Source organism: Orbicella faveolata, unplaced genomic scaffold (genome assembly GCF_042242905.1).
Source record: "Orbicella faveolata isolate gen_17 unplaced genomic scaffold, um_ofav_v1 contig_3, whole genome shotgun sequence".
Classification (NCBI taxonomy): Eukaryota; Metazoa; Cnidaria; class Anthozoa; order Scleractinia; family Merulinidae; genus Orbicella; species Orbicella faveolata.
This window is the reverse complement of record NW_028301558.1, coordinates 9830749-9857500: the sequence shown is the minus strand read 5'-3', so window position 1 is coordinate 9857500 and position 26752 is coordinate 9830749. Positions and strand designations below refer to the sequence as shown.

Below are 26752 nucleotides of genomic sequence, written 5' to 3'. Positions count from 1 at the left end.
ATTCATGACAACCGACTGCACACCAGTAACTCGATAAAGTTTCATCTTCAGACAACTGTGAAGACAGTTTCGCATTTCTGGCAGAAGGACGTCGGCCATTACTTTGGAAACAATGTCTGTCAAAAGATCTGCTTTGTAAACATTAGCACACACGTCAGCAGCGTATACCCATGGGCAAATAGTAGACGCTAAATTAACCAATCAGAGCGCGCGCTTTGCTTTAGTTATGTTATAAATACAAAATGGTGGCTTTTTCTAAACAGCTTGGCTTGTAAGAGACAAATTATCGTTTTTTCCTCGGAAACGAGTATCGGGACCTAACGATTTTTTTCTATTTAGTTTGAATGCAGAGATCACCTTCTTTCTATATGGTGAATATAGACCAATTTCTACTGCAGAGCAAAAAATTATCACGGAAAATGAGAGCATAGCTAGCACTCGAACACTGCGTGCTTGGAAAATGTTGAATCGCTGTCGACTAAATATGAGTGCCTTTATAATGAAGCGTACATCAAATTGCTCGTTAACATTGAAGCAATACACCCATTATTGTATTTCTCGCTTAACTTTCACCTTATTTTTCTGCTCTCTTAAAGCGTAAGGTAAACAGTTCAAATATAAACGTTTCTGAAAGTAGATAGTTTCAGGAATTATGGGGTTTATTGAAGGTCGTCCTGCTCCTAAACGAATACAGGTGTTCAGGCCCGAACCCGCAGTGGAAGAGTCATACGAGCTCCTAAGAGACTGGACATATAACTTAGTCACCCCTCCCCGGACATTGTCGAGTTACTGTTGTAGTATTATATTATGGTATGTCTTGTTCGTCGAAAAACACGTGTGATCGCAAGTCAAAGATTTGGTTGTAGTCTATTTCGAGTTGTCCACGGAGAGTAAGCGAGTGAATTTTTCATTGATACGCGGAAATAAAGCCAATACATGTTGAACTGAACAACGGGGACCCCCCTGTTTTATTTCAAATTTTAAGTTCTCTTGATATAAGCAGCCAACTGGTAAAGTTTGAAAGAAAATCTATTGTGAGTTCTATTTCGACTCGATGGAGTAATGCACAGCAAGTTGCAATACACTACTTAAACTTAACATTTGCAACTTTTTGATACTAGTGGCTATACCTCAAACACTCAAGACTTCTTATTAAAGTGTAACAAATACAAATACGATCTTATGAGGCGAATGCTTATCTTTACAGTCTACAAGTTTTAAGCCGGACGAAACTTCAAGTTGTGTTAGCTGGGATGGGCAAAGTTATCAAGCCGTGGTGGAAAATTATCAAGTTATCAAGCCGTGGTGGTCCAATTCATCTCAAGTTTAACAACGTTTTGGAATTAACGAAACTCAACTCAACGGGGGGAAATAATTATCATAAGCTTATGTTGAAGACGGGAAGGTTAATGCATATAATTACTCCAACCCTCTTTATCAAAATACGTTAATTAAGTCATAGAGCGACCCACCACTTGTTGTTGTGAAAGTAAGCAGTTTGCCCGCTTTCAAGAATGACTGAACCAGCAGGTCACCTATATTACAATATTTGTTTGCTTATTTCAGTGTCCTTAACTAGTACAGCAGTGCCAAACACTTCGACGCTTAAATAAAGTGATTTATTTATCTTATTTAGATAATTTTAATTTTAATTTGCTTGTATACAATTTTTGTTATCTTAAATTAGTATACTACTGTCCCTACTCTAACCGTCCATTCGTGTGTGTAATATTCTCAAGGGAGTTTTCACATACACCTTATTCCAAAATGGCCACCATTTAAGTATTCTTTTGTTTTCTTGCAAATTAGCCCTCGTTGCCTCGTTCTTAAACTCGAAATTCAAAAGAATATTTCCCTTAAACGACGCAACAAGGGCTAATTTGCAAGTAAACAAAAGAACACTAAGATGGCGGCCATTTTGGAATAAGGTGTATAGGGCTAACCTCTTTAGTTTTGTTGTCGCTGCTTTGTTTTTACTCATTCATCTTATCACATCTATTCATTTACATCCTGAATAAACCTCTATTGTATTGTATCGACTTGATAATCCTCTTCACCCCCACCAAACAAGACCCCAAGAACAGGATTAAACGGAGTGAATCCCGGCTACGACAACAAACTCACCCATGATCATGAGGACAGAGAGGTAGCCATTACAGTTCAGTGCCTCGAATCAAAATGTGGTAAGAACATCAGTGACACACTCGGCTATCGCCTCGTGTGCCACTTATTTGTTCTTACCACATTTTGACGTCATCTGTGATCTATTACTGAACAGACGCACGGCAACATGGAATCTATTTGTTACACAGGAACGCTGACCACTTGTTTGAACCACGTAAAAGGTACTACACTTTAAGGCCGATTCACACCTGTTTTACTTTCACCGGTGTTAACTAGGTTTACTTGTTTTATATTACTGTCTTCTGTGATCTATTACTGAACAGACGCACGACAACATGAAATCTATTTGTTTCATATAATAACGAAACAAACTAGTACAGATAAAGCTTTTTTTATTTCAAAATCTTTCAACAGAACTCGAAAGGCGGCCTTTGCCCACTTTGGGGGACACGAAAAAAGCCATTTGACGTAATCTATTGTCTATACAAAATGAAGCAATTTAGTTGGTTGCTATGCGTCCTGAGCAAAGAATTGCGATTGGTCCAGGAAAACATGTCACTGTCAAACTTGACTCGAGCGTCGCTTCTCGTGCAATGAAAACTTACAGTGAAAGCAGAATTGAGCTGTGAAATCTACAAATCTAAAAGAAGATGCATGAAAAGTCGAGTCAGTTTTTGTCATCGGAGCAGCCCTGTGAGCCGAAAAGTTTGGACGTTGCCTTGAATATTGCAGGAGTTGAAAAATACACTCGGAAAAATTGCGGTTGCAGTCAATCTGGAGGCCATTCGATTCGAGTTTTGAATGAAAGGAGCGTTAGTGATGGTGGAAATTTGTGTCCTCTGTGGTTGGTGATTTTCAACTTAGTTTGTAATAGTGTCGGAGATACCTTTTAGCTGCGATACAGCACGATTGGCCGTGAGCTGTAGTGAGCTACACTTTGCTCGCCGCTGTGCCCTGAAACGGACCGGAACATTCGCATTGGAAAGCAAGGTTATGTGTATTTTAACTGATTTTAAAGAAGAGATGTTTTGATGTGTCATTCTTGACATCAATCAGTGTTTCAACAATTATTTTGAGACTGAGAAAACTTGAATTTTTTAAATAAATTAATCTCATAAACATTTTGTTCGTTGGGTTTGTTAAATTCGAGATAAAGCAATTTTGTTCTTGGTTTGGTCTCGCTCGACTGCCGACTGAGATTGCTCAAGTATTTTGTCTGAGTCATTTTCTAAAAAAGAAACGGCTTTATCTTTCTTCTTCATGCTTCTCGTACCTATTCAATGTCTCGACAAGACTTTTTTGTACCTTATCTTTTGCTGAGTCACGTAAAATATCATCTAAATTCTCAAAACTTTCCGCCATTTTGAAAACGCAGAGGGAAAAACTTTGAAATGATGATGTTAATCGTGCGTCTGTCCTCTAATAAATCACAGTCGAAAACCAATCAAAATGCGGGAATAACTTGGGTTATTATATAATGCTCCATAACTTGGGACTGTTGAATCCCTAACGCGAGCTCCGGATTGCTTAACGATCTCGGTCTCGATTATAACAAAATGCAAAAACTTATGAATAAGGAATCCGAGGTACATCGGTGGACCTGCTTCGATGAGAATCTTCATACTTTCCTCATTGATTTCACAGCTGGAGGAGAAGAAGAGTGAAATAAGTAATTAAATGTAGCTTAGAAGTCATCAGTCTCTCTGGTAACTTCAGAAGGACCAGCATTCGCCTCCAGGATTTTTTGGATCGTGTGGGTGACTAATGTGACCTCCCTATGATTGGTTAATGGTTGCCTTTGGAAACCATATACCAATCATAGTTCATGCTGGATGCCCTAAGCGATGTTAGAATTCCTAGCTAGGGCCCAAAGTTGTTGGTGCGAAATTGAGCACTCTTCTAACTTCGATATCTGAAATGGTTTAATTTATTTCACCTCTGATAAATGCAGTTGCAGGGAAATTCGCAACATGTCACGCAAGACCTAGCTCGTCACGGGGAATCTTTAATAACAGGTACATGTCCCGAGAACAGTCTGTCACACTACACGTGTAACTGTTGATCGGTTCGTTACATGCCATATGTTATGCATCTTGTCACTCTGTTTTCCAGAAAGCTGCGAGAATCGCATTCGAAAAGAAAACGAAGAAAACGTGAAAGTAGTGCAGAATGACGGTTTCACATCTGGTGGATCGAAATACAACCAACCGATATTCCCCATCCAAAAAAGAACGAACGAAGGAAATAAGCATTACTATATCTCTACACAAACCTGAGTCTGCTGTCCAGCGGTCCCACGTATTGATCAACCAGACTTTCTAAAAGAGCCCCGAGTATTGCCAGCATGGCAGCGGGCACCAGAAAGTGGTTTATCCTCACGCCACGATTTTTCTGAGGCAGGGATCGTGCGTCGACTTTCAGGAACAGGCCCATGAGAAATAGAGTTGAAATGCAGCGGGCGGCATATCTTGCGACGACCCAGGCAAAGTATAGCGAGTCATCAATGTCCTCTCTCTCATTTGCAGTAGCTGCCCAATAGCCAGAGATGGGCGCTTTAATCATCCAACAGGTAAATCCAACTGCACCTAAACAACAAACCTATGAAACCACAGTGAAAGATCCTTCTAAGTCCAAATTCCGCGGGCATTACCAGGGACGACTTTGTTTCAATCTTCTTGGTGGTAACTGGAGACAATAAAAGAGCTAGGGCCCTATAGCTAATTTAATAAGATATATCATGAGCCATAATCGGGGACGGAGACCGTAAGTCTTGGGATCCGCGCGCACCTATGATATGGGACAATTCTTCTATTCTTAGAACAAATTGCGCCATCCTGACGTCATATATCCGCGCGGATCCACGCACATGTCGGGGGCTCTCGCGTGGATGCTGTCACGTTGCGTGATCAAATGGTGAGAGTTGCGAGATTCTCTTGTGTATTTTTCACCGTGATGGCAGGGAATAATGCAGGGAATACGAACCAGGGCGCTTATATGTAGTTTTATGCTCTGAGCTAACGGAAAAGGTGGGTTTTTCAGGGTCGAAAACAAGACTTCAATCTCGCGCTGGGAATAAATAATAAGATCTGCTCGCGCTTGTCGTAAGCTTACGCGTATGTTTTTGCGTTTGTTCTGACTTATGAATATAGCAAGAAAACTGTATACTCTGGTATCGAGTTAATTTGTGAGTTTCTCAGACAATGGTTAATCATAACCAAAACCTGTTTTGATGGTTTTTTATTGTCTCTGCTTGTTTGGTGAGTTTGCAAAAGTTTTTGAAAGGAAAGTCTGACGCGTACAATTAGCTCATTTGCATAGTGCAGCTCGCGCACTTTCAAGTCCGAGTCGGTGTTTTCAATTGTCAACAAATCTTGACAAAGATTTCTTTCGTTATCTTTTGTGCTGAGATGCTACAACAGATTTCACGAACACGAAAAAGGCTACTAACATCATGTGTGTTTCTTCAACATAAGCATAGTGAAGTTTACACTGCGAAAATGAAAATAGACAAGGAGTTTTGATAACTCGATCAACAAAATCGAAATCGTTATTCGAAGCTGATTAAAGAAAACGTCATTGTAACTTTGCCAATTATTTCTGCTTTATTCACATATTTCCAGCTTAGCTTTTAATATGTTCCCAAACATTTATCGATCTTAAACATATTTAAAAACTATAGAGTTATTGTTTGAGTTCGATGTACGTTTTCACACGAAAGTGCGGCGCGGCGGAAGTCCAATTTGTCATGTTTACGGACTGTACAAAACACGCATCGGCGGGCGCTCTCAGTCATCGACAACAGAGAATTTACTGGATTTTTACACAAATAAAACTGAGCAGTACCTACGGACGCACAGTTATTGGGCCTTGATGAAACATCAAGCGTTGCTTACAATTCAGGCGAAACTCAAACTAGCAATTATTTTGTTTTACTTTTCGGTCGCGATAGACTGGCAAATTCCTCGCAAGCGTGTGGTCAGGAGAAGCTAGGAAACCATGAATTCCTGAAGCTCTGCTATATCTAAATACATCCAGCTAGTTTTTTGCTGTGTAATGGAAAAGCTGTTAATCTTCAACATATGTGAAATTTAAAGTGGGGTAATGTACAGCTCATGTAAAAGAAGCATCCGTCGGAACACAACTTGGTCAGCGATATTGTAAACTTAAAGCGGAACATACCTAAATTCGACATGATCTTACTGCACTCAAACTGGAGCAGCTTACGACGAAAATACTTAATTAAGCAAAATTCCAACAGACGTAAACGCGTTGAGTTGTGGGCCAAAAACATGAAAACTTTCGGGAATTTCGGACGCCATTTCCCCCACGCGACATCCGCAGAAATCCTCGCAGCATGTACGCGCGTGTGCCGCAGGTGATGGCGCAATTTGTTCTAAAAATAGAATTATTGTCCCATATCATGGGGATAACCCCAATACTTGAAATGGCGCGCGCTTACGGTCTCCGTCCCCGATTATGGCTCCTGGATATATATATTTTTTGAGTACATGATGCATTTGGATGAAACCTTTTCGAAGAATCTGCTGAAAAACCTCCAGGATTTTGGTTTTAATAGTTTATTTTCTCGGAAATCCACATGTAATCCATTTATTTATAGGAAGCAAGTAGACTACGAGTAGCCCCTCTTTCGCTTAGTCCGTCGTGCGTGACGCGAAAGAAATTCGCGAGAAAAAAATGGCCGCGCGAAATCCTGGGGGCTAAGATCGAAGAGCGCGCGAAAGGAGGCGCTCCTCGCCTCCAGTATTTCGCGCGGCCATTTTTTTCTCGCGGTTTTCTTTCGCGTCACGCACGACGGACTAAGCGAAAGAGGGACTAATCGTAGTCTAGGAAGGAAGTTGTTACCATGATTATAGCTAATTAAGCCATTTAACGGATTTCTTCAGTTGAATAAAGAAACGGCTGTACACAGAACTTATCGGTCAATGGATAGCCGTACAACGCCTGTTTCCACAAAAATGGAGAAAGGAAAGCGGTGCATGTGTGCATGGTTACAAGAAGGGGACTATAACTGTAGTCACCGACCGAGAAGTGACGTTTTGCTGCATATTATGAAGTTGGCAAATGAACGCCGATAAGTCAATAAGATGGGTAATTAAAGCGTTCAAAGAAATTGCATGCTGCATACACACTTACCATAATTTTAACCCCAGATGATCCCATCTTCATATTCTGGTCTGATTCTAAATCATTGCTTCCCAGAAAAAGCGCACCGCAGACAACGATTGCCAAGTTCACGATGATGGCGAACACATGGACCCATGCGGGCATGTTAAGCTTTGGTACATAATACAGAGCGCAGCAAATCGGTGCAGACAGGCTCATGAAACCAAGCATAAATCCCAGAGTTCTGCGTCTTTGTTCCGGTATAGTTAGATTTCTGGCGACAGGTTGTTGGATTTCGCCGCCTTCTCTTTCCCTTTCGTCCTCCAAGGAATGCTCCAGGAATAACAGTGAGCATAAGAGGCGGTAATCTATGATCAACGCTTTGTAGAAAGCCACAAAGACATCGAACCAAGGACCGAACATCACTCTAGTATGACTTAACTCGACATCACTGTCCTCGTTGACTTGAGAGTCCACCCACTCGATGAAGTTGAAAAACGCCAGTGTTTTAAAGTAAAACTGGGCATTTTCTCTGTACCGTGGACAGATCGTCTTAAATCGCAGAACAACGATATAGACGAACGCTTGGACGATTTTCTGGACAAGGAAAGTTGACTTGTCTGCGAGAACAAGGGGCCACAAATTCTGCATCTTTTCTGAAGTTTCTTCTTTCTTGGAAGCATTAGCTGCGACAACAAGAAATATCTCGGCGATAATCAGTGGAATTGTAATTGCTCCAACGACAAGTCCCATTGAAGGCTGCTGTTGAGCCAATGTTGACTGATTGCCCGCGTCTTCCGGTTTTGAGAAGAAAAGCCAGGCCCCAGCGAAAATGAAAGCTATTCCAACCAGAAACCCTGTCGCAAGGCGGAAGTATATCTTTAACGCTTGGTCGCCTGAATTGGTGAAAATATTGACGCAAACCATTAATGTTCCTATCAGAAAAAGGATAAGCGTGGCTTGAGATGTAAACACTTTGACACACGCTTTGAAACAAACGCCCAAGATGCTCAAGACAAGAATGACCAAGTAGAACAGCAAGGCATAAGATGCGGCGATGATCTGAGAAGCTGACACCGTCGTGTTGAGATCGCGTGCTGTGACATTCTTACAAGGAAAGTTGTGCGTCACGTCTAGATCTGAGGAAACACTGCTACCAACCCAGTTCATTTCCACGTTGGGTTTGAGCGGGAAATTGGAAGCTTTCTCTGATATCCTAACTTGGAGACAGCTTTGCCGTGTTCTCCCTTTACTTGCTTTGTAAGTTGATACCACTCCGTGCAGGGAATTTTCCCAGATTAACGAGCTGATTAAAATATCTATATATTGATGTTTTTCCCAGAATCAAATTTGACAGGGTCGCTTGTAACTTCCTCCCTTTACAATTTAACTGCTCGGAGCTGGTTCTTTAGACGACTGTGAAGAATCAGAACACAAACTGTTGCGTGTTGTCAGCGTTATGCAAACTTTCATTTGCTAATTACGACAGCGGCCTGCGGTCCACTATAGCTCTAATTATAATCTCTCAGTAGACTAGTGATAGATGTTCAGTGACCCCGATATTTACAGTTAACGTGATCTTAATTATATTGTAATTTGCCACCATGCAATAAAAGATCTCTGTATCAACATGGACGTAAACGTACGTAAATTGTAGCTTTATTTATGAGACATACATTGCAGAACAAAAAGCATATATAGTCTTGTTAAGTCAGCGGTCAACTTCTCAGTGCGAACTCTCCAGTTGCTTTCTAGGAGTACAGACCACTGAACAAAATGTATAGGCAGCGGAAACAAATTAGTTTAGAACTAATTATGTTGTGTTGCAGTTAAAACGGAGACATCAAAAGAGTTGGAATAAATCCGTAATAGCAGTGATAGTTTCACTGTTTTAAGAAGAACAGTACACTAAACTCGATGGAATTGTTTTGAAACGGCCTCAAAACGTCACGGAAATATTAGTAGCACACAGTCGACAAAAGAGTCGAAGTAAATCGTTCTTATTTAATTTCTTTGACAAAGTATATAATTACTTCGAATTGATATAAACGATCGTTACATTCCCATACAAACTCTCATATTATTTTACGCCGTGTTGCGCAACGGAGGGTAATATACTAAAAATGCTCACGTTTCCCAGAGAGCTTGGGAGACCTATAATTATTCCTCTTGGGCTTACAGTCCGATTTATAAGTTTTTTAACACTCTGATCTTTGCTCGCAGTCGGCGAGAAAGGGAAAATTAGATAACTTTAACCTCAACCCCTATGAAGATGATTATGTTTATGTCCATTTCCTACTCTTGATATTGAATGCCCATAATTATTGTGTTTCACGGCTCCATTTATTATAACTGTCTCTTTTCACAGTTTCTTTCACCATTAGGCCTACTTATCACTAGTTCGACTCATTGTACTTGCTTATGTGATTCAGCGTTAAATTAATTTTATTTTTTCTTTTGATTGTGACTTAATGTATTATTTCTCAATACCCGCCACGATTAGCCAACGCTACACGCGGGTAGTGTAAATTGTAATTTGAAATTTGTAATGGAAATAAATGAACTGTAAACTTTACGTACCAATTCGCCACTGTATAAGAGTTTTATACGGCTTTCGAAGTTATGGTTATGATTACGCTTTATCCTGTTAGCCTCAGTTAATATTCGATGGAAGTTTTTTTTCTTTTCTGTATTGATGGATTTACAAGATAGTTACAGGTAAGCTTAGGTGGGACCCTGAATAATGCACCAGGCTGTTGGAGCGAATCTGAAATCGTTGCAGAAAAGGTTTGCTTTCTGGTCGGAACTGTAATGAAAAAGCTTAGTTTATTTAGCAAGCAAATGACGTCGTTTCTCCTAATTAACACCAAGTATGCGTGGTTTTGAAATAGTAACTGCTGTTTGCTGTGAACATAAAAAAGGACAGCCCATTTCTGTATAGGCATGTTTCACCGCAGAGTATTTTCATAAGGGGAAAATGATTGTTTGCCTGATTATATTTAAATAAGAAGAGCTGACAATAAAAGATATTCATTTATGTGCTCAATTAAATCTTTAATCGTATCTATAACGAAATTCTCGATCGTGAATGGTTCTCCGCGCGCCTATTTGCCCCAAATCGGCGCGCGATCACGTGGATGTCCAATTACAGGTATCCAATTTGAACTTTTTGTAATTGGACACCTGTAATTGGATACCCACGTGATTCGCACGTCAATTGCGTGCGCTTTAATGGCTTTCAGTTTGCAATGTTTCCTACAGTTTTCAAAACTTATGAAACGCTGTATACGTTTTCGCTCAAAAGAAGTTCTCAAAAGACATTTTTAAATTCCGAAATTTGTTATAGATACGATAAATCAGTAATTAGACCTCGTCTCCTACAATACGTAATAGTAATTGGACTTCGTGTCGTACAATTCGGGGAGTAATCGCGCGAGTAATTTCAAAATCGGACGAGTGCGAAGCGCGAGGCCGATTTGAAATTACAAGCACGTTCCCTGAATTGTACGACACGAGGTCCAAGTACTAATTAATCGTATCTATAACAAATTTCGGAATTTTAAATGTCTTTTGAGGACTTCTTTCAGCGCAAACGTCTGCAGCACTTTTCATAAGTTTTGAAAAATGCAGGAAACATTGCGACGGAAGCCATTAAAGCGCGCGTAATTGACGTGCAAATCGCGTGGGTATCCAATTACAGGTATCTAATTACAAAGAGTTCAAATTGGATACCTGTAATTGGACACCCTCACGATCGCGCGCCGATTACGTGACAAATAGGCGCGCGGAGAACCAATCACGGTCGAGAATTTCGTTATAGATACGATTGTCGGGGACTGGGGCACATATTACGAAATCGTGAAACTTGATCATTTTAATTAGAAGAGTTTGCGCAACAATTTAGGAGTTAGTCCAGATCGATATAGCTTCGAGTTAAGACACTGTCAGAACCTTTGCGAACTTGTGACCATTAAAGCTTTTAGGAAATCAACCTTGTGACTTGACTTGGATACTGCTTCAGCGGCGGGAGAATTCCAGCAAACGATTATTATTATTAGATTTATGATATGGGATAAAGAACACATGCTTCTTGCGGGGTATAGCGAATAATCCCAAGCGGGAGAGATAGTGCCATCTTGCATGCTCAGGTAGCCAATCACAGCGCAGGATTTGGTTCATCCTGTCCGCTCACGGAGCTCGCCACAAGATGAAACTTTTCATTAAATGCTAACATAATTTTCCCTAAGTTAGTATGCCTTTGTAAAAGTTGCCGCTACATCAACCGGGATCAATCTCTGCATCGAGGTATTCTGAGATGGTTGATGAGCGAGCTGATCTGTAACTTGAATTTGGTGAGTCACCATCTCGTTTTACAATATTTGTCAGGATTATAACAAAGTGTAAAGACACATGAATTAGGAATCCCAGGTACATTGGTGGACCTGCCTCAAAAAGAATCTTCATGCTTTCCTCTTTGATTTCACACCTGCAAGAAAGATAACTTAACTAAAGTTAAACAAGAACTTCGAACCTTAGAGGGAAGAAGATGTTTCGTTAACTCTCTAGCTATCTTTCGGGTTTTAACCGTGTTGGCACGATTTTATTGAGAAAAGTTATAAAAAAAATGTTGCGACTTTTCCAATAAATGAAAACGAATGACGTGCGATCAACTTGGGTTCACTTGCTCTAGGCCGTCAAAACGGTGAAAGAATTTGCACCGACTTGGGTCGGAAAATTTTGATCTCGTCTAAAGTGAACGCAGGTAAAAGCGCACGCCATCGCTTGCCAAAAGGAGTCGCAAGTAGTCTGAACTTGTGTCTACTTGTGGCTACTTGCAATTCCGTCTGGCAGGCTAAAAGTACTCTCTTGTTTTTTTGTAAGGAGGTTGGAGCTGAGATTAAGGCATATTTTAAGAACATTTTGACAACTATATTTAAAGAGGAGTCTGATTAACACTGGTAAAATGCAAGACTTAGCTTGAGTCTGCATTTCAATAACCAAATGCTTGAACATAAGCAGTATAAGCAATGAGATTACAAAATCTTATTGCATGGTTCATTGCCAAGTTCAGCCTCAGTCCAAAAATTTGACCTTAACCCTTTGAATACCAACTACGTAATTAATGGTCATGCTCTTTGTACAACTTGTGACGTCATCAATTTAAATGTCATCAGATATTCTTGATAAGCAGATAGTAGTACTAGGCTAGGCCTTTCCGCACAATGATCAGGTTTAGATATCGACGACATTCCGACGTCGCAAATCGAAAAACAACTTTATCAGTTTTGGTGCAAAAACGGTGGTAAAATGGTCCACTACGCCTATGATTGATCAAGGACCATTTCTAGGCTTCGCCCGTAACTAACATCCAACTTTTCACGGCAGCCAGAAAGAACATACAATGCAAAAGGTAGCCAGTGTAAAAGGGCCGAGAAAAACAGAAAGGAAAGGGGCAACAAGCAAAATTGAGAACGGTTAATGGCATAAAAAGTCCAAATTTTGGCTTATGCGCATGCCCGGAATTGAAATTTTGCTCAATTTTGTACCTAATCTTCGAAAAATCTCTCCTTTTAGTTAAAAAAAGCCTTCTTAGCAAAACTTAGGCCTATTTAGCGTCATGGCAGCTAAAAAACTTGACTAAGTGGTTAAAAACTGTATTTTTTTCAGTGGCGAAAGTTTGGTATCTAAAGGGTTAGTACAAAAAAGGAGTGTTCATACACGCGTCTCCCCACATCATTACAAACCTGAATATTTTATCCAGTCCAAGATACTGATCAATCAAGCTCTCCAAAAACACAGAGATTATCGCTAACATGAGAGCAGGTACAAGAAGATAATTTACTTTTCTGTTCGGGTTTTTTAAGGGGAAGGCTCTGACGTTTACTTGCATGAACAAAGCCATCAGGAATGCTGTTGTGACACAGCGCGCGACAAACTTTGGAGCATCCCAGCCAATGTATGATGGGTCACCTCCCATGTCTCTTCTAGCGTTTGCGGTAGCCGCCCAAACACAAGCGATGGCTGCTTTTATCAACCAGCAGGTGAAGCCTACTGCACCCATACAACAAACCTATGGGAGAAGATTAAATTCATTGAAGGTTAAAACGAGCACGATAAAAGTTAGCCGTAGGCTCTATTTCCCTCACTATCTCGAGTCCGGTTTTTGTCCCTTCTTGAGAAGGGCAGCAGGATGGCACAGAGGTAGGAGCGCTCGCCTCCCACCAATGTGGCCTGGGTTCGACTATATTCCGACTCGGTGCCATATGTGTTTTGAGTTTGTTGTTGGTTCTTGCCTTGCTCTGAGGGTTTTTCTCCGGGTTGCCCGGTTTTCCTCCCTCCAAAAACCAACACTCCAAATTCCAATTCGGCCAGGATAGAGGACCCGCATAATGCGGCGTCCTCTCTAAATATTGTAATTTAATTGAGACTAAGTTACGGATAAAAGTTGGAAGAGAGCGTCTTCAACTCCCATCGTGCCGTGACAAAGTACAAAAGGGAAAGTCTCGATTTGACGCAGCGGGCGATCAAATAATTCCCTTCTCCTGGTGGAATTGTGTTCTACAATTATGGACAAAAGTCTTGAGACAAATTTGCACTTTTGGCGCTTTTGCACACACGCTAGACGTGGATGCAACCTCACCTGCCTAACCTCTCCCCCCACCCCACATACAATGTTGAAAACTACTACCTGGAATTTCTCCCGATTTTCAACATTGTATTGGGTGGCGGGGAGGGGAGGCAACAACGCGTTTTTAAAAGGATAGCAGCGCTTTTTTCAAACTTCAGTCGTAAAATACAGATAGTTCGTTACATTACCTAAGTGTCCCAAGGATGTTTGTCCACGACTGTAGTTCCTCACATGAAATAGCATAAAGTACCAAGAGATGATGAAGAGTAAGAGAGTTATTGCCACAGTATATGTAACCCTTATTTCATAAGCAATCCCTCTCTAGTTATCTAAAGTACTTCTTGTTACGGAAATCCCAGGGGGATCTAAAAATACTAGAATAACCTGATAACAAACCTAGTGTGAAGCAGGCTTTGCTCATGCACGGGGACAGCCAAGGGCCTTTACACACATTCGCACCTTAAACGAACACCCGCGCAAAAGGTTATTCCGTGGACGAAAGGCGTATACCATGTCTAAAAATAACGTGAGAGGGATCACCGTTGAGAGAAAGGCCTATATGGGGAATTAGCTCTCTAAAGCAGTTTTATGAGAAGTATCAAGTCCCAGGCAACACGTATGCATACCAAAATGTCCAAAATGGATGTCCCATTCAGTTCGTTTTATGTCCTTCTTCTTTTACGTTTATCAGACTCAGCACTAACCATGATTTTAACTCCATGTGATTCCTTCTTTCCTCCTCCATCCAAGTCATTACTGCACAGAAGACACGTTCCCAAAACAACGATGGTCGCATTGACGATTATAGCAGAGACATTGACCCATGGTTTGAGGTGAAACTGGTGCACATAATATAGTCCACAGAGCACTGGGGCAATAAGACAGGAAAAACCAAGGACATATCCTACGTTTCTTATCAGTCGCTCTCGTGGGGTCAAGTTTCTTCCGGTAGGCCCTTCGATATTGCCTGCTTCTTCGATTTCGTTGTTGTTGTTGTTGTGTTCAGTTTCAATAACGTCCACTGAGTGCTCAAGAAAAAGCAACGAACACAACAAGCGGTAATCTATGATTAGTGCGGTGTACAAATCAGTAAAAGCATTAAACCAGCCATCAACTTCTTTGCCTATTCCGCTCAATCGAACATCGCTGTTTACGTTCACCTGCGAGTCGACCCACTCGATTAAGTTGAAGAAGGACAGTGTTCTAAAATAAAACTGGGCATTTTCTTTGTACCCCTGACAAGTAATCGTATTCCGTAGGTAGAGATAAATAATTACTTGAATAATCTTTTGAGCGAGGAATATTGATTTGTCCACTAGTACGTATATCCAAATTGTCTTTGTTAACGGTCGACCTGCCGACCCGTCCGAATTCCTGGAAGCCGCACTTGCGACAAGAAGAACAATCTCGATGGCGACAAGAGGTAATGTAATTAATGTAACTACGAGTCCCATTGAAGGCTGTTGTCGACCCAAAGTTGGTACATCTGCCCAATCTCCGGATGGCACTGTGAAGAAAAGCGCGGCGCCAAATACAGCGAAGACAATTCCAATAAGAAATATTGTGAAAATGCGGTAAGTCAGCTTGACCTGAAGTTCGTCTGCATTGGTGAGGACATTTACAAAGGTTATCAGTGCTCCTACAAGAAAAAAGAAAAGCGTACCTTGAGAAGAGGGCAGTTTGGCGCATTGCTCGAAACAAACGCCGAGGATACCCAGGCAAAACATGATCAAGTAGAATAGTCCAGTGCCAGACGCGGCGATGATTTGAGACGCATAAACCGTGGTATTCAGATCATGCACGGTGACATTTTTACCACAGAAGTTGGAAGGAAAGTCTGACTGACTCAGGAGAGCATTGCCAAGCGTTGTATTCATATTGTGCTTGACTGCCTAGTTTCCAAACGGTTGAAATCGTTATTCGAACGGAGATAGCTTGAGAGCTTGTGGTACTTCCGGGGCCGGAATTGCCAAGATTAATTTTCTTTCTAAGAATTCATCTAAGATCAAGAGAAGTTTTCTTTCCCAGAAACAGATTGAGGACCTTGAAACTGAATGGAGTCCTGAGTCGCTACCTGAAATATACAGAACACTAGAGCAACAGATTGAAAGCCAGTGGGCATGTGCTAAAACCCAGACGGTGGAGTCTGGACGATAGACGATAGACGATGGACGATGGACGATGGACGATGGACGATGGACGATGGACGATGGACGATATCTCTGACATTCATTTATTTGTCATTTAAATTGTCACACAATCTTGTCACGCGATGTTAAACTATTGAACAACGAAAATTCGTGCCCTCCCCCCTACCCTCCCCCAAGCAAAAATACAATTTATTTGGACTGGACAAATTATCACGAAGTTCTGATCGCGGATTTTTCGTCACGCAATGTCACGCATTCATTTATTTCTCTCAGCCAAAGTACATATACATGTATAAATTTTCCACACAATCTTTTGCTTTTGTCACGCGATGTCACCATGGAGTTTTGAAATATTGAACAGCAAAAATTCATGCCCTCCCCCTTCCCCAGCAAAAATCTAACTCTTAAGGAATGGACAAATTATCACGAACTTCTGATCGCGGAGTTTTCGTCACGCAATGTCACACATTCATTTATTTCTCTCGGATAAAGTACATGTATAATGATAACAATGGGGTGACAGGCCTACACAACTCCTATCCACGTGTAATAGCCGCTTTGAGAGTTTTGCTCGAACTAGTATATCTTTGAGGATCTGCCCCTTTTGTATGGTACGATAGGGGGATCTTTGAATATTTCGCTAAGCAATAATCCTGTTTTTAGGAGGACATTTCACCAGAGTAGAGCCGTTAGAGAGGTCATAAGTCTGCGTGGTTTCTGCTGTTATCCGCGTGTAATTTGTAGCGTTTGACACCTCTGTTTTTTGCCACGTGCTAGTTTTCTTGGCTCATTTGTACTGCAAGATATGTTTTAAGCTCTCTAAAGATTAGCTCTGCAGGAACAAAGATTGAAAGAGGGGGGCGTAAGGGGGGTCCGAAAACCGCAAAACCGCGTAAAAAAACGTAAAAACCGCAATACCGCATGGAAATTTACCAAAATACCGAAACCGTAGTTACAAATGTGCTGCGGTGCCGCCATCATTACTTCTAGTTCGCCATCCCATTAGAAATACGACCTTATTTAGTTTGATAAAAGTGTAGGTTAATATTAATAAACGTATGATCTCGCACTCATAAAATAATACTGTAATATTATAGCTGATCTTATCATGCACTCTGACGAGTATCGACGACTTCCATGACTTCGTAAAAGATCAATAATTGACACACGTCCGTGGGACTGACTTTGTTATGCTGCTGTGGAACTAATATAAGTGCGCTCGCGCCCGCACGAATACTGCTGAGTTACCCAATTGAAAAACATCGATGTTTACGACTTCAGCACTGGAAACCACTCGAATGTTACACAACGAGAACTTTCCGCGATTTTTTTTGGGTGCAAATTCGTCAAGATGATAGTTTTCAACCTCAAATATCCCGAATACGAGCTCGGAACACCCATTTTATGTCGCAATTCGACTGAATCAACCTTAAATTTTATTTAAAATCTTTCCAAGAAGAATTTTGAATAACCCGAAGACAACGTAGTCAACCACATGAAGTGTTCAGTAAAGCAAACGATTGTTGAAGCGTTATAACTCTCCCGAAGCGAGTTCTTGCTCCCAGAAGAAACGTCGCCGAGCTTCCAATCTCTGCTTTAAGTAACATCGTCTCTTCCCGACCATCCTCATAACCACTTCTTCTTGCTCGGCAGACATTTTTCCGCTGTTACGTATATGGTTTGTCTTACCACATTTGGAGTAAACATGTGCGTTCTAGTTCTATGTAGCTTACATGAAGTACGCATTAAACGAGTTGAGTTGCATTGCAAATGGCGTCTTGTCGTGCCATCCGTAACAGGGTGTCAGAAGTGTTTTGTTGATCTTATGGCGAGCTGCAGCGCTCAAGATTACGTCTTCTGGTTGATATTCAGTCAAAGCAGTTACTGAAGCGAAACGAAGCGACAATTCCTTGATTTACGGTACGTACAGCGAATTACAACATCGACCACGTGCGTTGAAACCCAGCGAAACGATGTCAGACACCGAACAAGATCCTCCACCACCAGCTCCACCGCAAGCTCCACAGCCTACTCCGCCGCCTTAAGTCCTCAGTTTTCCTTCAAATTTTCCAGTACCAAGCGCTATGGTTTGTCGTGGAGGTATCACGAGCAACTGGGAATTTTTTAAGCAACAATGGCAAGATTATGAGGTAGCAACGGGTTTGGATCAGAAGAGTCAATCGATCCGATTAGCAACCTTCCGTTCTGTTATGGGAAAGGAGTGTCTGCAAATTTTCCTGAATCTGAATTTTGGCACCGAAGTACTGACGATAACTTCAGCATTGAAGGCGCTGGAAAACTATTTCCTACCAAAGAGAAATGTCGTCTATGAGAGGTATGTCTTTAACTCTTGCATTCAAGTACCCGAAGAAACTGTTGATTGCTATGTCAATAGATTAAGAAAACTCGCAGCATCGTGTCAGTTTGGAGCACTTGCAGAAGAAATGATACGTGACAGGCTAGTTATTGGAATACAAGATAAGGGTACAAAAGCTAGATTGCTCAGAGAGAAAGATTTGTCTTTGGATAAAGCTCTTGACATGTGTAAATCAAGTGAAATAACGAATAAGCAGCTAAAGTCGATTCAAAAGGATGAGAAACAAAACAATGAGGAACTGAACTTAGTTCATGTGAAGCGTAAACCGATGCAAGGCAAGATGCCTTCTCATCCGAAGAAACCACCAAATCCAAAGAAACCTGACAAAAAATGGAAATGTAAATATTGTGGCCAACAAGAGAAGCATGCCAAGCAGACAGAATGTCCAGCTTATGGCCAACAATGTCGCAATTGTAAAAGAATGAACCACTTCGCCAAAGTGTGTCAGGCAGGCAAAGAGAAGGTTCATGTCGCTGAAGTGGCAGAAGGTTACGAGTCTGAGGAATCATTATTGAAGATAGAAGAAATTACTGCAATTAATGGTAGTGGTAAACAGTTGACATCCAGTATTACCTTTGTGATAGAAGAGCAGTACAAAGAGCAACTAGTATGTCAGTTGGACACTGGTGCAACTTGTAATGTGATCAGTCACAGAAATTTAGTTCAGCTGTTGCAGAATGGTGATCCCCCCTTGTCTAAGTCCAATGCCCAGCTAAAGCTATTTGATGGTAGCTTGATGAAGCCTGTAGGTGAGACCACACTCACAGCAGAGAGAAGGGGCAAGCGTCTGGACCTGAGATTCCAAGTTGTTGAGAGTTCTAACAAACCCCTCTTATCGGCTGAGGCTTGTGAGCAGTTGGGACTTCTCAAAGTGGATATAGATCCTGAAGAGTCCATTCATGTCCTGAAAAGCAGTAGTAACCTGACCAGAGATCAGATTCTTGTTCAGTACAAAGATGTTTTTGAAGGGTTAGGCCATATTGGTGATACAACCATTATCACAGACCCCAGCGTAAAACCAGTGCAGCATTCTCTGCGCCGAGTGCCAGTTCCCCTGCGTGATAAGGTCAAGGCCAAACTTGATGATCTGGAAAGGAAAGGAATCGTGGAGAAAGTCACAGTACCGACCGACTGGATTAGCAGTATGGTGGTTGTCGCAACACCAAATAAGATTAGGATTTGTTTGGATCCTAAAGATCTTAACAAGGCAGTCATCCGTCCAAAGTACCAAATGCCTACTCTAGATGAGTTGTTGCCCAAGCTTAGCAATGCCAAAGTGTTTAGTACCTTAGATGCTAAAGATGGGTTTTACCAGGTTGGATTAGATGAGAGCAGCAGTCTCAAGACAACATTCTGGACTCCCTTTGGACGTTACAAGTATTTGAGGCTACCCTTTGGTATCAACCTGGCTCCAGAAGAGTTTGAATGCAAATTGCATGAGAAGCTTGATAGTCTTCCCGGTGTAGAAGTGATAAGAGATGACATATTGGTCATGGGCTATGGAGAGAATGATGAAGAAGCAAATCGAAATCATGATGAGAACTTGATTCGTCTGCTAGAGCAAGCTCGAAAAGCCAATCTGCGTCTAAACAGCAGCAAGTTGAACCTCAAGAAGTCTGAAGTCAGATTCATGGGACACTTGATCACCAAAGATGGGTTACAGCCAGATCCTGAGAAAGTGAAGGCAGTTCAGGAAATGCCGAGGCCTACATCCAAGAAGGAACTCCTGAGTCTCTTAGGATTCGTTAATTACTTGGCAAAGTTTCTCCCTAGGTTATCAGAGGTCGCCCAGCCACTGAGAGAGATGACAGCAAAGGATGCAAAGTTCATCTGGTCCCAGCATCATGAGACAGCATTCCAGGAAGTGCGAGAGCTTGTAGTCAAACACCCTGTGCTCAAGTATTATGACCTTCAAGAAGAAGTCACAGTGCAATGTGATGCGAGTGAATACGGGTTAGGAGCAGCTTTATTACAAAACGGCCAGCCAGTTGCTTTTGCTTCACGGTCCCTATCACAGACTGAGAGGCAATACGCTCAAATCGAGAAAGAGTGTTTAGCGATTGTCTTCTCCTGCGAAAGGTTCAGTCAATACCTCGCCGGTCGTAAAAAGATAACGGTTGAGTCAGATCACAAACCCTTACAGTCCATTTTCCAGAAGTCAATCCTCTCTGCTCCATGTCGACTACAAAGAATGATGTTGAGGCTACAGCGCTTTAACCTAGAGGTTAAGTACAAGCCAGGTGCACGGATGTATGTTGCCGATCACTTGTCTCGAGCCTCGCTTGCTGTCAAGAAGGAGATGACAGACAACCTTCAAGTTTTCGCTCTTGAACTTGAAACACTTACTCCCTTTGATTCCATCAAAGTGGCTCCAGAAAGGTTAACTCAGCTGCAGAAGTGCACAGCACAAGACCTCGTCTTAGAGAGCCTGAAGACCACTGTTCTAACAGGATGGCCTGAGAGAAGAGAGCAATGCCCAGTACAAGTTCGTGACTACTGGAACTACAGAGAAGAGATTTCACTCCACAATGGTATTCTATTTAAGAGTCAGAGAGTGATTGTCCCCAAAGCCATGAGGCCAGAGATGCTCTCAAGAATTCATTCAAGCCATCAAGGAGTCGCATCATGTCTAAGAAAGGCCAAAGACATCGTGTTCTGGCCTGGAATGAATTCAGAAGTCAAAGCCCTGGTTGAGAGATGTGCTGTCTGTGCCGAGTTTCAGGCTAGGAATGCTAGTCAGCCAATGCAGTCTCATCAACTTCCAGACAGACCTTGGAGTAAAGTGGCTACAGATTTGTTCACTGTTAGTGGAAAGAATTACCTCACAGTCGTTGACTATTACTCAGATTTTGTAGAAGTTAGTGAACTTGAAGATACCACCTCACGTGCAGTTATACAAGTACTCAAAGAACAATTGAGTAGACATGGAATCCCGGACACTGTTGTCTCAGACAACGGATCACAGTACAGCAGTCAAGAATTTCACGAGTTCTCACTCAGCTGGGAATTTAACCATGTGACATCATCACCACACTACCCAAAGTCAAATGGGAAAGCAGAGTCTTCAGTGAAGACAGTTAAACTGCTATTTAAGAAAGCGGACCGAGATGGGAAAGATCCATGGCTATCGCTACTAGACTACAGGAACACACCTACTGAAGATATAGGTGACAGCCCCGCCCAGAGGCTTATGTCGCGCCGAACACGAACTCTCTTACCAACAGCGTCAAGCCTTCTCCGTCCCAAAGTAAGCGCACATTCTACAGAGAAATTAGAGCGGAAAAGGCAAAAGGCGAAGTTCTACCATGACCGTCATGTGAAGCAGTTACCTGAATTAGAGATTGGACAAGAAGTCAGAAGTGCACCCCTGCGAAAGAACCAAACGTGGAAACCAGCTACTTGTGTCGAGAAACTGTCAGACAGGTCATATGTAGTCCAAGCAGGCAGTGAGACCCTCCGAAGAAACAGGCAGTTTCTGAGACCTGCAACAGAATCCTCGACACCAGATAAGCAAAGCACCAAGGTTAGCTCACATGAGTCAGGAGTAAATCACAAGGAGATACCTAGAGTACCTGAGTTACCTGCTATACCTACTAGGCCTGACAAAGATTCCTTGAATGAAACTGTTGCTGAAGAGACTAATGTTCCATTGTTAGCACCTCAGAAGACAAGAACCCGGACTGTTCGTCCCCCTTCAAGATTTAAAGATTTTGACATGAAGCGTTAAGCAAAGGCTAGACTTTGAACACTTTAAGTTTGTTTTAGCAAGCTCGGATAAACTGATTTAGTTTGACATAGAACACGTTCAGAAACAAAGTGGATTTGTGTAAGTTTGTTTTAGGCTAGTTTTTGCCAGATATTTGTTTATTAGTTTCTCTTTTTTTAAAGAAAGGGAGATGTTACGTATATGGTTTGTCTTACCATATTTGGAGTAAACATGTGCGTTCTAGTTCTATGTAGCTTACATGAAGTACGCATTAAACGAGTTGAGTTGCATTGCAAATGGCGTCTTGTCGTGCCATCCGTAACACCCGCACGAGGCCACGGCAAATACTGTAGGAAATCTGAGCGAAAGATTCCCAGCCCGAAAAGTCAACGAGTCGACGTATCATTGGATAAAATGGTCACTCATACCAATTATTAACTGGAAAAAGCGGAAATTACAAACAGCAAAGCTTGCTTGCACAGCAATGGTCCCGTGCAAAACATAAACAAGAGATCAAAAGTCATCGGAAGCGTCAGGATCCGAGTAATAACTGTTATAACTTGTTATAATCTAGTCACGTGCGGAGTCATGTTATCGGTAATAGGATATCCATGTTGTGTAATGTAGGATTTCAATTCATTCTTCTTCGTGATTATTAAAGCATGTAGATCTACAATTCGCTTCACCTTGATTTATTACATAACTGGAAAGCGCAGACGGCTGCAATCTCTTTTTTTACCGATTACCGCGATCCAAAATTTATGAAAACCGCAAACCGCTTAGTCTTATAAAACCGCAATACCGCAGGTTAAAATAACGATTTCCGTAAAACCGCACCAAAAATAACGCAAAACCGCATCACCGCAAACCCTTACGCCCCCCTCTTGAAATATTCCGTGAGCATGTTGGTTACTTCATACTTGCATTTTGTATTATTACGCCGGGCCCGGCTGTTTGATTTACTATTGCAAGTTATGCTGCTTGTTAACACGGGTGTCATATTTATCTTTGTCCGGCTTCGCCAGAAATAGCTGTAGCTTTCCTTGTTGAAAGCTATGAGTATGTCTTAGAGAAATGAGAGAAATAAATGTCCGAGAGAAATAAATGTCTGAGAGAAATAAATGTCAGAGATATTGTCCATCGTCCATCGTCCATCGTCCATCGTCCATCGTCCATCGTCCATCGTCCATCGTCCATCGTCCATCGTCCATCGTCCATCGTCCATCGTCCATCGTCCATCGTCCATCGTCCATCGTCCATCGTCCATCGTCCATCGTCCATCGTCCATCGTCCATCGTCCATCGTCCATCGTCCATCGTCCATCGTCCATCGTCCATCGTCCATCGTCCATCGTCCATCGTCCATCGTCCATCGTCCATCGTCCATCGTCCATCGTCCATCGTCCATCGTCCATCGTCCATCGTCTATCGTCTATCGTCCAGAATCCACCGTCTGGGTTTTAGTACATGCCAAGCCAGTGCATGCCTTTTTCAGTTAATTAGTACTCAACGTCTGCCATCTTTAGGTAAGACATGATTCACCTGCAGCCAACCGCAGCGCATGCAAATGTTCAGAGCGGTTATGACGTAACAAAAGGCGTGTGCAGGATGTAAGGATCACTGACCCTCGTAATAATCGTAACATAAACAATAGTGTGTAGATTGCACACAAACTGTGTATCAAGGGACCTTATTATATTATTCTTATGTCGCTAAATCTTCAATCGTACCTCAAATTCTCAGTCAAGCTGCTTCCTATCCCGTTTGGGGGCCACTGGTCACCGTTATAAGACGTGAAAAGAACTAAAATGATAAAAGAACTATGTTGCAACGAGCCTGTCAGCAAGCTCTCTTGCCAGTTCTTAAAGTAGGTGGCGGAGAGACTAGCCCTACACTTAGTTCTGCCAGGAGAGCTTGCTTGAAGAATACACTCTTTTTTTTATGAAAGAACGTCTAATTTTGTGGAACTGAGGCTTAACGTTCTTATATATTTTTGGCGATTTGAGGCTGAAAACGTTCTTTAGATGTTCTTAAATTTACATGGTATACATGGTCAACTACCTTGATAGACTTTGTATCGCCTGATGACTTTGATGGTGCTAGTTATTACAATTCGAAATGTGTGTCATGCAATAAGAAAACCATTGTTAATGTTATACAAAACATGCCCTCAAGCATTTGGGTTAATTTAATATCTTTTGTTGCCTTTTTTATGCTTGTCTTTTAATAATATACCGATTAGCAAAACAAAAAAAGTTCTTAATCGACTCTCAGCCTGAGGAATTCTTAATACGTTCTTAAAATTTTGGTCAATCTCTGCCTGAACGCTCTTATAAATAAACGGCACGAAATGCATGCAGAAGCGATGACGTTTAAAAATTGTTCCTAGAAGATTGGAACGTGAGCAGACAAACTGATTCTTAAACTTTTGGGTTAGAAATTTTAGGGGTTTACATTTAGGGTAGTCCATTGGTGGTTCATTCAAGTAGTTCATGTACCAGGTCCATCTTGTTAGTCCATGTGCTAGGGGTTAGCGAAATGTACCAACCCAAATAAAAAGCACTCCGCTGAAAAGTTCCTCTCTCTGAAATCAACACCTTATTTATTCCTCACCTCCAGGATTTCGCGCGGCCATTTTTTTTCTCGCGGTTTTCTTTCGCGTCACGTACGACGGACTAAGCAAAAGAGGGACTTTTTCGTAGTGTAAAACCAAAATAACTACCCTGGCCAATCACTGAAAGGACGCAGGCAATCTAGTAAACCACTAGATTCGAAGTAAAAACACGAAGCTGACGCGAAGCGCGAGAACTTTTACGGGAGAGTTAGGATTGGTTTTTGTCAGTTACTTCTGATTAGATGACAGAGGCGGTGGAGCGAGTGTTTCTTTTCCACCACTTAGCTTAATAAGGCAAAACCAAAGCAAACATATATGGCGAACGCAAACTAACTTTCCACGCTCAAGTGAAAACCGCTCGGTACGTCTCACCCGTATAATTCATCTGGGTATCAAAGACGAGATGCATCAAAGAGACGAACTTGTCCGAACTGTGAAACCTCTTAGTCAAAATCGACAATCAAGCGACTAAGAGTCTTTCTCACATTGTACCCAATCAATGGAACTCCGTTAATCTTTGCTACCGACGGGTCACAATTATCTGGCCGGGCTGGCAGTAAAGGAATCCTCCATAAGGAAAGGGCTGACAGACCTTTTGTTCGAGCCAGAATAAGGTGTCCGTAGTAAATGGGGTGACCGAATTAACGGGGCGGGCTTGCGCTCATTATATGTTGAGGGATAGGTGTTTGTGGCACTCACCGGGAATTCCCCCTTTCTTGCGGGAATACCCATCGTTTCTACCGAAGCCTCCCCACTCTTCAATTACTGCGCCTTTCAATAACATGCGGACTCTAAAATTCGAAGCTCAACCGACAAATGCGTTTTTCGCTACCGTCAAATCAAATATTCGGCGGCTCCTCCCAGCTTCCGACTACTGCCGAGCGTGAGGTAATCAAATCGTTGAGTACAGTTCACACAACGAAACAGTGTTCGGCAGTAGTCGGAAGCTGGGAAGAGCCGCCGAACATTTGATTGACGGTAGCGAAAAACGCATTACATTTGTCGGTTGAGCTTTGAATTTTAGAGTCCGCATGTTACTGAAAGGCGCAGTAAGCTAACAAAAGTAAATTAGGGCCCCGGGCGCTAAATAGAATCGATTACTGGATATGTCTATTTTCCTAGTATGGAGCGCTGGCCGGGGACATTGTGTTGGGTTCTTGGCCTGGGCAAGACACTTTTTTCTCAGATCAGAGTGCCTCTCTCCATTCAACCTCGTTCCCAGGGCCAAGCCAGGGAAAAGTCCCTGGGAACGAGGTTGCCTCTCCATTCAGCTGTATAAATGGATATCGTTGATATTCCAACGATGGACCGGCATCCCATCCAAGGGGGAGTGAAAAAACGCCTAATCGCTCCAGAAACCGGGATAAGCTCCGGGGGTACTCCCTTATATGGACTATAGGGGTATGTGCGACAGGATCAGATTGCTTGTTTCTTGATCATGAGGTTCTCGATCTCTAAATAGGATATCATTTTTCCACCTTTTTAATAAGTTGGCATTGTGTTCCCAGTGTGATCGTTAATTGTATAAGCTTAACCCGGCAGCTAAAATTGCAGTGCGTAAATGCCCGGCTAAACAGAAAATAACTTTTATCCTTGATCCTTAACTTCCAATGTTACAGAAAGGAAATGTCATAAAGTTGACCTGTTCACGACATTCTTAGTTTTTGGTTTCCCTTGACTTGAGTTTTATTCTTCGGGTTTGGGCCTTAAATAGGGTATCAATTTTCTTTTGCTTTGTCCTTAAATACGGTCAGGGTTGAAGACCCTTTGCGGCACACACCTATCTGAAATTTATGAGAGTTCCCTGCGCCCACCCCCCCCCCCCGTCCCCCGCCTCCCTGGGTTAACCTCCGCCTGTGCGCGAGCGGTTGCGTTTCGCGCTCTAACTTATTCGCCGACGCAGACTATTTTCTATTCTCCCACTAAAAATTGGCCCAGTGAATATACTATAAAACTCTCTCATTCTAAACCTAACTGGGCGTTTTCGTTTAAAAACATACATCTGTAGTTGCATATCTCGTGAGATCGTG

The 26752-nt window shown here is 42.0% G+C and overlaps 2 protein-coding genes and 1 long non-coding RNA gene across 3 annotated transcripts in view; all 3 read right to left on the bottom strand.

Annotated features, from left to right (window-relative positions):
- LOC110065820 (uncharacterized) overlaps nt 1–26752 on the bottom strand; it is a 94510-nt gene that overhangs the window by 36681 nt on the left and 31077 nt on the right. The gene's annotated exons all lie outside the window — the stretch shown is intronic.
- LOC110065908 (uncharacterized) lies at nt 2377–9155 on the bottom strand. The gene is made up of 3 exons (XM_020773088.2): nt 7279–9155; nt 4397–4722; nt 2377–3768 (listed from the first exon to the last, which is right to left on the bottom strand). Exons 1-3 carry the CDS (start codon nt 8416–8418, stop codon nt 3552–3554), a joined length of 1683 nt encoding a protein of 560 aa, XP_020628747.2. The 5' UTR covers nt 8419–9155; the 3' UTR covers nt 2377–3551.
- LOC110065832 (uncharacterized) lies at nt 9692–16174 on the bottom strand. Its single transcript, XM_020772997.2, has 3 exons — nt 14581–16174; nt 12993–13318; nt 9692–11734 (listed from the first exon to the last, which is right to left on the bottom strand). The coding sequence occupies exons 1-3, from the start codon at nt 15751–15753 to the stop codon at nt 11527–11529; spliced, it is 1707 nt and encodes a 568-aa protein (XP_020628656.2). The 5' UTR covers nt 15754–16174; the 3' UTR covers nt 9692–11526.

Coding starts and splice junctions, on each gene's coding strand:
- LOC110065832 (XM_020772997.2), bottom strand. CDS start 15,753: ATGAATACAACGCTTGGCAATGCTCTCCTGAGTCAGTCAGACTTTCCT. Junction 13,319..14,580: donor CACATGGAGTTAAAATCATG/GTTAGTGCTGAG, acceptor CTTCTCCCATAG/GTTTGTTGTATGGGTGCAGT. Junction 11,735..12,992: donor GGACTGGATAAAATATTCAG/GTTTGTAATGAT, acceptor TCTTTCTTGCAG/GTGTGAAATCAAAGAGGAAA.
- LOC110065908 (XM_020773088.2), bottom strand. CDS start 8,418: ATGAACTGGGTTGGTAGCAGTGTTTCCTCAGATCTAGACGTGACGCAC. Junction 4,723..7,278: donor CATCTGGGGTTAAAATTATG/GTAAGTGTGTAT, acceptor GTGGTTTCATAG/GTTTGTTGTTTAGGTGCAGT. Junction 3,769..4,396: donor CCGCTGGACAGCAGACTCAG/GTTTGTGTAGAG, acceptor CTTCTCCTCCAG/CTGTGAAATCAATGAGGAAA.